This window comes from Schistocerca americana, chromosome 8 (genome assembly GCF_021461395.2).
Source record: "Schistocerca americana isolate TAMUIC-IGC-003095 chromosome 8, iqSchAmer2.1, whole genome shotgun sequence".
NCBI lineage: Eukaryota > Metazoa > Arthropoda > Insecta > Orthoptera > Acrididae > Schistocerca > Schistocerca americana.
The window spans coordinates 384,712,255-384,725,371 of NC_060126.1; the positions used below are offsets into that span (position 1 = coordinate 384,712,255).

General features: G+C 42.3%; 1 protein-coding gene across 1 annotated transcript in view; it reads right to left on the reverse strand.

The window, feature by feature from the left end:
• The window catches only part of LOC124545878 (solute carrier family 35 member G1), a 585,157-nt gene that overhangs the window by 48,551 nt on the left and 523,489 nt on the right, over positions 1–13,117 (reverse strand). Inside the window, exon 6 of the mRNA XM_047124838.1 lies at positions 4,574–4,763. Coding sequence (XP_046980794.1) covers positions 4,574–4,763 — 190 coding nt within the window. The remainder of the gene's footprint in view (positions 1–4,573; positions 4,764–13,117) is intronic.

The window sequence follows — 13,117 nt, forward strand, 5'->3', positions numbered from 1 at the left end:
TGCATTGACTACCTCATCTGCAATACTAACACTAAAGCTGTGACAACTGCCAGAACTCCAGAAATTGCAAAGTTCCTTGTAGAAGACAAAATTTTGAGGAATGGAGCGCCCTGAGTGATGATCTCCAATCATGGAAAAGTTTTGCAGTCAGAGGGAATTTCGTGTTCTATCACCCACAGGATGACAACTGCTTACCACTCACAAATGAACTGCCCCACAGAATGCTTTAATAAGACATGGGCAGATATGCTCTCAATATATGTTTACACTAAACAAAGAATCGGGATACAATATTGCTCATCATTATGTTCACATCCATCACAGCAAAGCAAGACACTACAAGCTTCACACTGTTCTTTCTGCTTTACAGCCACAAGGCTGAAACGACAATGAATACACTGTTCACATTCCAACCAGATGGTACTCAGGATGACTACATGAAACACCTCATCACCAGGACTGACTTTTTTTGCCTCTTTGCCACTCAGCTGGCTCACATATAGACCCTGGACATTCAGTAACTTATCCCCATCCACCTCCAGTTGCCCTTTCTCACTCACTCATTCAGTCCAACTCATTGTCATTATCTTTTTGTGTCTCTCTCTGTCATTGTCTCCCACATTACCACTGCAGTCCCCCTCATTCTGTTCTACTACTACAGTTTCCTCTCATTGTCACTTTCTCCCCCTTGCTCTATCTCTCTTACTGCTAATACCTCATTCCTTCCTTCCAACTGTTGTTGTCTCTTTTCACTGTCACTGTCTCTCTCTTCCTCATTGTCAATGACATATACTGTCTCTCATTATCACTGGCACTCACACAATCCCACTTTCTCTTTTTCTTTATTCCTTCCCATGTCCCCTGGCGCTGTCTCCTTCACTCCTTTCCTATCCCTGTTCTGTCACCTTCAACTATGTTCCACTGCCACTGTTTCCCTCTCTTTCTCTCACACTGCCATTGTCTCCTTTGCCCTTCTATAACACAGATACTATCTACTATCTTCCAGTATTTATAACTTTTCTGCCTCTTTTCCACTGCCACTGTTTTCTCTTTCAGCACAAACAAGCATGAAAATGTGTGTCAAAAGTTTTGGGAAAATGTTTAACAGAGCTGAGGGAGGTCAAATGAGGCAGCTTGTACACCACTTTTAGTCGAGTGTCTTTTAAATAAATAGGTACGCTTTCACATTTCTTGTTCTCTGATATGAACATTTTTCTGCTGGTTACCTTTTTGTAAAATTTGGATAGTCTACTTATGTGAAACTCAAATAATACAGAACTAATTTTATACCTCATATTGGATTTATACGCAAAAAATTTTTGCATGTTCTTTGGTACTACAACTTGGGGTTACCAGACAATAATTGAGACATTTAACAGCATATCTCTCCGTGGTTCGTCACTTTATAAAGTACATTTTCGTCTCACACCGGATTTTACATTTACAAGTAGGACAACTTTGAACCACTGTATCACAGAATCATATAAAGATATCAAGAAAATTTTCAAAGTTTTTCAGGATCGAGGTCTTAGGAATATGCCGTAAAAATTTCAGCTATTAGCTGTGCATAGCCCTCTTGGAATCCTCGGCTGGGTTTTCGTCCTCTGGTGACAGCGAAAATATAGTATAAAAAAATCCTTTTTGTAGGTTTTACGAGGAACAGCCCATGAACTAATGGTACCTCCATAAGTCCCATCAACTCCACCTTAGACCCAATCAAATGCAAAAAGAAACAACCAATTTTCTCAATACGCCTAAACAGGAGGATATCTGTAATATTCATTCTTTGACCCTGTACCGTAGGATAGTGACACTCAGATGATCCATTGATCCTTCTGTTGGGTATACAAATGGTCCCTTGCTCAAGCGCAATCCAAAACACGGATCGCTGGAAATGTCCGATTCCACCCTTCTGCTTTGACCTGTGATGTAATGGTGTTTAACGTAAGTACATCAGAGTGTTTTCGAGTTGTTTTGTGTCTGGAGATGTTGTGTTTTTGTATTCGATGGGAACCTCTGGTGGTGGATGTTGATGTGTTGAGTTTAGCGTGTGTTATTGGTTTCATTTCTGTCTTGGTTATCACTTGGGTTTATTTGAGTCTGGGTAGTCAGTGCTGTTTAAAGTGTTTGCTTTGTTTACAGCAAATTATTATGGTTGTTTTTCTTTTGATTATGTGACTGGTGGTCGTCATCGTGTGTGTGTGTGTGGGGGGGGGGGGGGGGGGGGGGAGGCAACCTAGGTTATTTTGTCAGAGGCTTTTGTTGGTAAGTAGTTTTTACTTTGGTTTCATTCTGTAGTAATTCTATTTTAGTAATTCTGTTGTTCTGTCTGCTTTATATTTATGGTACTTTGTTTTAATTTACCTAGTAAATAGTGGGGCTTTAGGTTTTCCGAGGTGTTGGGGTTTCGGTTTAAGTGGTGTTTTGTGAGTTATTTATGTGTGTGTGATGTTTGTGATTGTGATTTTTTTATTAGTTGTCTGCTAGTTGGTACTGAGAGCTGCGTTTGAGCTATGTAGGTCAAGGGAAATGTCCGATTCCACTTTTCAGCATTGTAGGTGTTGGTCTTTTGGTATTGAGTGCTTCGTTTGAGATATATACGTCAAGAGAAATGTCCGATTCCTCTTTTTGGAACTGCAGATGTTTTTTTGTATCGTGATGTTCATTTAGCTATAGAGGTCTAGTGAAGTGTACGGTTCCTGTTGGTTTTGTGGCTGTAGTGCCATGTCGTAAATTAAATTTTTTTATATTTGTTTTCGGTTGATTTGATATTTTGTATTATTATAGTATTTAGCTGGTCCCCACCCTAAACCTCCTATTTCCCGTGGTTGCCCTGTTAGTGTCATTTTATTGTTGGGCCTTGTGTCGATTTCATTTTTGTTCGCCTTTGTTGGCATGTGCATGTAGTGACACCATTACCGTTTTGTATACGTTATAAGTAGGCGTTTATGTCATATTGATGACGTCTTGGGTCAAAGCAGACTGAAGGAATCGGACGCTTTGCAGCGGCGCGGTTCTTTCCGTCCCTTTACGACGAACCTGCACCTACCTGTGGACATTGTCTCAGCAGGTCATCAGTGGGGAAAGCCGAACGAAACCTACTGTACTTCGACGTCAACCAGGCTGCAATTAAGTCACTAAATCTACGTTTCGGGAGAAAGTTTTCACACGAAATGAAAGGTTGGAAATTTTGTCCTTAATTAATATATTCTTAAACTTAGGTGAACAAGTATCACTGCCAAGCCCGTGCTAGTCTTAACACAGTCACTCACAATCCCTTTCACTCACGTTGGCAAGTTTATGGTGTTGCATTTCCCAAAAACGTAATAGCAACAAAAATACGTATTGTTTTTGATTGAGAATGCTCGCCAAATATTATGTCTGTCGGTACCAAATGCAGTCACAGTTTTTAGCCACCGACCTGCTCAATACGCCACGCGGAATTTATGTCTTTTCTCGTCACAAAATTCACTTAAAAATTCCGAAATTTCTAAACACCTATCGGAATTATTATGCCGTCACTTTACAACACTTTTGATGTATGAAACACTGCTAGATCCGGCAACTTCTCATTTCCATTGGAACTACACACACGTCCGAGCTGTGTCATGGCTAGGCTCCGACTCCTCTCTAGAATACTCTTAAGTCTTCTCTACCAGCAGAGAAAGATGCGCGACGAATACATTGGTCAGTTTACTCAACAGCCAATAGCAAAAAAACATTCTGCCGCGTCAATCCGCGCTTTTCATCAGTAACCAATCGCAAAATAGTAAAACTAACGACTGCACTTCTTACCGACGTAATTACCTAATATGCTGAAGTTTTGCTTATGCATAAAGTTATTTACTATTGCTATTTATACCTGAATTTACTTTCCCTTTACCATAAACTTACTTTACAAATCTATTCTACAAAAATCCCTTTGTCCATATTCATACTTCTTCGAAATGTTCCCACACTAACTCCCAGTACATAACTCGTTAAACAATTATCTTCATATTAACCTTAAACCACACTCACGCATCATTCATACTGCTAAAACACATTGTATATACACAAAAAGACATATTAACACTTTATGAAAATACTATAACAGTTTATGAAAAACATTCTATTACTTTAGTGCACTCTAGTGGGCACAATCGAAACTAAAATCACAGTCCCTCTATCCAATATTGTCCTCTATCGGCTGATACATAAACTACGTGCGCGTCCAGTCTCGCGTCGCCATCTGTCACTATTCAGCTCTGAGATACATCTGCCACTCAACCGCCTCCAAGGCAGGATCGTTTTACGGCACTACGCCTCAGCTTCACTTGACCCTAACAATCACCAACAGAATGCGAGATACGAGCACCTGGCGCTTTGGAACATATTAGGTACACATGCTGCCGCATGCATACCGATTAAAAGAATCCTCCGGTGTAAAACAAGAAGCCTTACACAGTTCCACTGCGCAAAACATCAAAAATGTAAGTATGTCGACAAGAGTTGCAGATTTCAGAATTTGCCAATGTACATTCATGGGGCTCGTTAACTTGGCGGAAGTAAACACTGGGCACACCTCACTGACCTGGGCATGCAGAGGGCGCCGAGCGCGGCAGCGACCAGCGTGGTCTGCACGAGTGCGAAGGCGCCGAAGTTGCACATGACGACGGCGAAGTGCAGCCCCTTGAGCGCGCGCAGCAGCACGTACGCGTTCGCGCCGAACAGCGTCGCTGCAAATGCCGCCGCCGCTCCCCACGCGTCGCTCTCAACGGGCCCTGCAAAAAAGCAGCCCGCAAACGATGACGTCACGGAGCACTGCCGCGGGAACTCCTCACCACGCTGCTTGGCCATTCAGATCCACACTCGGGAGCAGATGAATTTCACATACCTACCTAGAGCCGTACACATACACTACTGGCCATTAAAATTGCTACACCAAGAAGAAATGCAGATGATAAACAGGTATTCATTGGACAAATATATTATACTAGAACTGACATTTTCACGCAATCTGGATGCATAGATCCTGAGAAATAAGTACCCAGAACAACCACCTCTGGCCGTAATAACGGCCTTGATACGCCTGGGCATTGAGTCAAACAGAGCTTGGATGGCGTGTACCGGTACAGCTGCCCATGCAGTTTCAACACGATACCACAGTATCGTATTGGGACGAGCCAGTTGCTCGGCCACCACTGACCAGACGTTTTCAATTGGTGAGAGATCTGGAGAATGTGCTGGCCAGGGCAGCAGTTGAACATTCTCTGTATCCAGAAAGGACCGTACGGGACCTGCAACATGCAGTCGTGCATTATCCTGCTGAAATGTGGGGTTTCGCAAGCATCGAATGAAGGGTAGAGCCACGGGTCGTAACGAATCTGAAATTTAACGTCCACTGCTCAAAGTGCCGTCATTGCGAACAAGAGGTGAACGAGACGTGTAACCAATGGCACCCCATAACATCACGCCGGGTGATACGCCAGTATGGCGATGACGAATACACGCTTCCAATGTGCGTTGACCGCGATGTCGCCATACACGGATGCAACCATCATGATGCTATAAACAGAACCTGCATTCATCAGAAAAAATGACGTTTTGCCATTCGTGCACCCAGGTTCGTCGTTGAGTACACCATCGCAGGTGCTCCTCTCTGTGATGCAGCGTCAGTGGTAACCGCAGCCACGGTCTCCGAGCTGATAGTCCATGCTGCTGCAAACGTCGTCGAACTGTTCGTGCAGATGGTTGTTGTGTTGCAAACGTCCCCATCTGTTGACTCAGGGATCGAGACGAGGCTGCACGATCCGTTACAGCCTTGCGGGTAAGATGCCTGTCATCTCGACTGCTAGTGATACGAGGCCGTTGGGATCCAGCACGGATTCCATATTCTGCTAACAGTCATTGGACCTCGACCAACGCGAGCAGCAAGGTCGCGTTACGATAAACCGCAACCGCCATAGGCTACAATCCGACTTTTATCAAAGTCGGAAGCGCGATGGTACGCATTTCTCCTCCTTACACGAGGCATCACAACAACGTTTCACCAGACAACGCCGGTCAACTGCTGTTTGTGTATGAAAAAAAAATGGCTCTGAGCTCTATGGGACTTAACATCTGTGGTCATCAGTCCCCTAGAACTTCGAACTACTTAAACCTAACTAACCTAATGACATCACACACATCTATGCCCGAGGCAGGATTCGAACCTGCGACCGTAGCAGTCGCGCGGTTCCGAACTGCGCGCCTAGAACCGCTAGACCACCGCGGCCGGCTTGTGTATGGGAAATCGGTTGGGAACTTTCCTCATGTCAGCACGTTGTAGGTGTCGCCACCGGCGCCACCTTGTGTGAATACTCTGAAAAGCTAATCATTTGCATATCACAGCACGAGGTGGCGCAGTGGTTAGACACTGGACTCGCATTCGGGAGGACGACGGTTCAATCCCGCGTCCGGCCATCCTGATTTAGGTTTTCCGTGATTTCCCTAAATCATTCCAGTCAAATGCCGGGATGGTTCCTCTGAAAGGGCACGGCCGACTTGCTTCCCCATCCTTCCCTAATCCGATGAGACCGATGACCACGCTGTCTGGTCTCCTTCCCCAAACCAACCAACCATATCACAGCATCTTCTTCCTGTCAGTTAAATTTCGCGTCTGTAGCACGTCATCTTCTTTGTGTAGCAGTTTTAATGGTCAGTAGTGTAGTTATTATTCTTATAAAATATGTGCAAGATAAAAGTGACAGTCAAATGAAAACGACACAGATGGCAAAAAGTAAATAAATTGTTGAATATAGAGGATGTGTAAGGGCTTCCCAGCGAAAGCCAGGTGCCCTCCACATGTCACCCACGCGATTTCCATATTTTCTCCACCCTGAAGAAAGCTATTCGTGGCAGTTGACTCGCTTCTGACGAAGAGGTGCAGGCCGGGGTACAATCATGATTCCGTAGGCAACCGCGAATATATTTTCATGAAACCATTGACCACTTTGTCTCACAGTGGAATAAACGAATTAAAAGCTATACCGATTAGTTTTGAAATAATCAATCGTTTAGTTACTTTTTTCCATGTCTCGTTTTCATTTGGCTGCCCATTATGAAAGCAGCCCTACTATACAAACAACATGCGATTTTTACTGTTTTACGCTCGCCAGATCTTCCAAGCATGTTTAATATGTTCCAGGATCAGTTGTTGCTTGAGAATGCTACGTGCGTCGTATTGAATGAGTGACAGGCTGTGTGTTCTTGATGCGTGCATATGTTTCCGTTCATTTAAGAAGAACCGTGAAAAGTTTCGTGAACAATCCCCGAACTCTAGTATTCCTGCAAAAAGTAGTGTTCATAAGTTTATAACAAAATGGCGGTACAATGGCGAAGTCTTCAATTCAGAGCGTAAGCGAAATTCGGGAAGCGGTTGCCAACATTTTGCAGAAAACTACTGCTGGTAGATAGAGGCTTTTGCAACAGATAAAGTGTTAAACGTACGTCTTATCGTTCCGTATTTAAGACCTTACACTTAAAGCCTTACCTTTTCACGTGTTACATGTGAAGAATAGGAAGTGTGGTGTATTTTCGAAGTTTTAAGTAGAATAATGCCTCAGTGCTGAGCTATTGGCTGTTCATTTCGAGGCGAAAAGGAAGGAAAACAGTACAGAATTCCTTCCGAAGGGAGAGATGCAACAAGGAGGAAAATATGGCAGAAAGGTTGCAGGAACTCGATTTAACCAATTGGTTAATTTCATTAATTTTTGGCCTTTTGTCTTTGTCTCCTTTTTACATTTCTGTTGGTTTCCAATCCATTCGAACAGCAAAAAAGTCAGAAGAGCTAATAGGATGGTTTAATGGTAATTTAATTGCAAAAAGAGATCTTAAGGATAAAACTACCACTGTATAACTAGCGGCGCAGTGGGCCTAAAATGGCGGCTATTGGCATGTTGGCCATACTTTTCCTCTGCAGAGCTTTACCATGAGTAGCTGTACAGCGCCAGATTTGCACCTACCAGCAAAAACTGGAATTACTTTTTCTCCATCACCCGACTTAATTCGATTACATTCCATTATCCTCGTTTTGCTTTTGTTGATGTTCATCTTATATCTTCCTTTCAAGACACTGTCCATTCCGTTCAACTGCTCTTCCAAGTCCTTTGCTGTCTCTGACAGAATTACAATGTCATCGGCAAACCTCAAAGTTTTTATTTCTTCTCCATGGATTTTAATTCCTACTCCGAATTTTCCTTTTGTTTCCTTTACTGCTTGCTCAATATACAGATTGAATAACATCGGCCGGCCGAAGTGGCCGTGCGGTTAAAGGCGCTGCAGTCTGGAACCGCAAGACCGCTACGGTCGCAGGTTCGAATCCTGCCTCGGGCATGGATGTTGGTGATGTCCTTAGGTTAGTTAGGTTTAACTAGTTCTAAGTTCTAGGGGACTAATGACCTCAGCAGTTGAGTCCCATAGTGCTCAGAGCCATTTGAACCATTTGAATAACATCGGGTATAGACTACAACCCTGTCTCACTCCCTTCCCAACCACTGCTTCCCTTTCATGCCCCTCGACTCTTATAACTGCCATCTGGTTTCTGTACAAATTGTAAATAGCCTTTCGCTCTCTTTATTTGACCCCTGCCACCTTCAGAATTTGAAAGAGAGTATTCCAGTCAACATTGTCAAAAGCTTTCTCTAAGTCTCCAAATGCTAGAAACGTAGGTTTGCCTTTCCTTAATCTATTTTATTATTTACTCGAAATTTTGGCTGCAAGACTCAGTTCCAACAGTTTCAACTTCTATTAGAGGTAGTAAAAGTGACAATTTTTGAGTATGAATTGTTAATAGCTATGACAGTAGTTACAAAAAGTTAAAACGCGGGGTGCATGGAATACGAGGTCTGTTCAAAAAAATTCCGGAACTTTATCCACAAATGTTCTGTACTCTTGTTGGATCGCGCGAAGCACCGTCTACGAATTTTCTTTTGTTTCGTCTATCGTTGCAAATCTTCGTCCTTTCAACGGGATTTTCAACTTTGGAAATAAAAAAAGGTCCGCGTGGACCAGATCTGGGAAGTACAGAAGATGAGGCAGCACAGTGATTTCGTTTTTCTGTGCAATGGTCACTCACCAACAGGGATTAATGCGTGGGTACGTTATAGTGATGCAAGAGCCATGAATTGTCTCGCCACATTTCAGACCGTTTCCTTCTCACATTTTCTCGCAGGCGTCGCAACACGTTCCGGTAGTACCATCGATTAACACTTTGTCCTTGTGGCACGAATTCATGATGAACTAATTCTTCAACCTCAAAGAAAACTATCAGCAAGGCTCTGACAAATGACCTGACGAGCTGTTTTTGGACTTGGAGAACCTTCCCCGCCTCATTGTGAAGATCGAGCTTTGATCGCAACATCATAACCGTAGACCCACGTCTCATCATTAATTATGATTCTCTTAATGAACATGTAGTTCTCATCAGCGCGATCGAAAAGCTATTCACAGATTACGTGGGACGAACTTATCGGCAGCGTGATGCATTCCAACAAGCTGTGTCAGGATTTCATGACACGATTATACTGAAATGTAATATTCTTCTGCAATCTCTCTCAGTCAGTCTTCGATTGGCACGCAAAATATCTTTGACGTTCCTGACTCGAGCGTCGTCGGTACACGTTGGAGGGCGTCCTGAACGACGGTCCCCTTAGCCTCCATCCGGCCATTTTAAAACTGTGTGAACCATTCGTATCACACGAGTACGGATTAAGGGGGGTAGGACGTCAAACGGGCCGACTTGGAGCAGGAGAGGCGCCACAGGACATTTTAATTTCCACTGTGTATACTTTTACAAATAAATTCATAAAACTTTGTCACCATGACCAGGAAGGATTCAGGATTCATACTCATAGCAGTGGAAGCTCAAAAACGTAACAAAACACATTTTTTTACGTGTGAAATTTCATCATTTTTTCGCTTACTACTGGCTGCATTTGTTGCTATAGGTACACATTTCTTCCTAAGTAAGAGAGATTCTTCGATGACTTTTGCACAGCATACAAACCATAGTTACAGTTGTATGGAACTCTAGAAGTTATTTAATTTATGAACAAATGAATGAACTGCTACATTTTAAACTTCATATTTAGAAAAAACTCAAGTTTTATAGTTAATTATCTCAATTTTTTCCACAGTTTTGGAATATATTTGGAAAATTCTAGAGCTTCATACACCTGTAACTACTGTTTGTATGCTATGAAAAATTCATCGAAGAATTTTCTTACTTAGGGAGGAAAGTGCACCTATAGCAACAAATGCAGCCAGTAATAAGTGTAAAAAAAATGATGAAATTTCACATGTAAAAAAAAGGTATTTTGCTACGTTTTTGAACTTCCACTGCGATAAGTAGGAGTCCTCAATCCTTCCTGGTCATGGTGACAAAGTTTTTTAGGCAGTAGAAATTAAAATGTCCTGTGGTGACTCTTCTGCTCCAAGTGGGCCCGTTTGACGTCCTACCCCCCTTAAGCACTCATCACCATACACTTCATGCATCATTAGGTGTGTGTCTGTAAAAGTTTTCTTGAGTTTCAGGCAAAAAGAGATGCAGACGCGCTGTTGCTCCAACTCTCGCCATCTCGAAATTCGCAAACTGTGTGACACGACGTTCTACTCAATCAGAACTGACGTACAACAACGAAACTTCCGGCACTTACACCTTAAACCCAGACTTGTGCAGGGATGCCAACCGCATTTCGTTCCAAAATACAACTGGCGCAAAATTACGAATGTTCCGTATTTTTTCGAACAGACCTTGTAGCTAATAGTAACGAGGGGAGTAGCTGTTGTCGAGAAAAATCACACAACAATTAATATCACGTGCACTGCAATGAAAGTGTTAGTAAGTTACGTTGACTATTCATACATCAGTTACCCATAGCATGCATCTCACGTGTTTCGTTTTAAAGTTTTACAAGTATTCTCACAGCTACTAAAAATTCACAAGCACACATTTTCAGGACTATCTTAATGGTTGGAAATTAGTATGGGGCTAGAAGACATTTTTTATACTTTTTAATCTGTTTTAAAAATAGGTTACATTTAAAAGTTTTTTGCTGAAATAATTATTATCAGAGATAAGTATCGATTCCCCAAAACCCGATAAGGTAGGGGTCCCAAATTTCCCCACCTTAGCCCGCATCTCGTGGTCGTGCGGTAGCGTTCTCGCTTCCCACGCCCGGGTTCCCGGGTTCGCTTCCCGGCGGGGTCAGGGATTTTCTCTGCCTCGTGATGGCTGGGTGTTGTGTGCTGTCCTTAGGTTAGTTAGGTTTAAGTAGTTCTAAGTTCTAGGGGACTTATGACCACAGCAGTTGAGTCCCATAGTGCTCAGAGCCATTTGAACCATTTTTTTTTCCCCACCTTAGTTCGTTAGGACTTGCATAAGTCCTGAAAGGGTACGGAAAAAGCTACAGGTTGATAATATCCCTGAAATTATGCTTCAATTGAAACCAAGTTACAACTAAAATGTTGTAACATGCTAAAGCCATAGGAGTCAACACTGCAAAAACATAAATCAAAAAGAGTGTTCGTAATTTCGACCTCCACAGAAATTCTCGATAGTACATTTAATTTACTACTGTGAATCACTTTACCGTCACGAACGAACAATCTTTTCAAGTTTTTTCAGCAGCCGGCCGGTGTGGCCGTGCGGTTCTAGGCGCTTCAGTCTGGAACCGCGTTACCGCTACGGTCGCAGGTTCGAATCCTGCCTCGGGCATGGATGTGTGTGATGTCCTTAGGTTAGTTAGGTTTAAGTAGTTCTAAGTTCTAGGGGACTGATGACCACAGCTGTTAAGTCACATAGTGATCAGAGCCATTTGAACCTTTTTTTTCCAGCATTCCAAAGATGTATACCACATGAATTTGTACGTATGTGTTGACAGACAAACAGCATGTTTCTTGGTAACAAACTAAGCATTTCATGCAACACATCCATCTCTCTTCCCTCGAGTTTTCCTGTATCAAAACTGTAATCTTTACAAATAGGTAATAAAATCACTGCTTAATAACAGTTCCCAACTTCGTGCGCGGGGCGAAAGTAGGAACTACACGGGGGACGAAATTACGAACTTCGACAGAATTACTATGTCGGCCGCTACAGCAATATAGATCAAACCCTCGACTATAACGATTACACACTGAAATAAGGCCCAATATGTGAAGACGAGACAGTGCTCAGACTAGGAATTGCTGTCTGTTAACTTGACTGCTACACTAATTCACCTCAGCATTAAAAAATGAATTCCTTCGTGCACGCAAGCCACACATGCTCCACACAACAAACTCTCTCAAGAAAACAATGGACAGAGGTCAGTCATGTACGCGCATCTAAGCATTTTTTACCAATTGTGGGCAACGGAAATTTCTAGGGGGGGCGAAATTAGGAGCGGGAACGCTATTAGGTCCCTTAGCTTACTTTTATGAGAACGACATTTGTCACGCGATGCTACTATAGAGTAAAGTATTGATATGTTTCATTCGATACTGCGTCCCTAGATTAGGGTGTCCATTTCACTTTCATTGAAAAAGTGGACATTTAAAATAAATTAGAAAAAAACTGGGACAATGAAGAAAAAAAAAAACGGGACATAAATATTGTATTGACTAAATTTAATACACATACAAGTTTACCTTTACAACGTGCACTCAGATGATCCCAAATCACTTTTTACAATTATTCTGACACACTATCACCGTACTTTTCACTATTATATACTTAATCAAGAAGTGTATTTTCGTTCGAAACTGTATCATAAAAGTCAGTACACGATATACCATTAAAGTGTGTTTTGACAATGAGCAAGGCCCTCACTGTTTCAACTTTCATTCTGTTTTTTTCATCTGACCACAAAGAGTTCACTAACGAAAACACAGCAGCATTTGACCCAGGAATTGTGAGACAAAACTCCACCAAATGAATCATGTTTTTCATGTTAATGTTTTTACTTTTGAAATAAGCAAATATTTTACACCACGTTGCACTAACCCTTTCTTTGCCTCCTCCTTCACTTTTTATGACTCTTTTTGCACATGAAAACTCATCGAACAGTTCGTCTTCATCAACAGGAAAATTTGGTAAAATACTTTTAACAAAAAC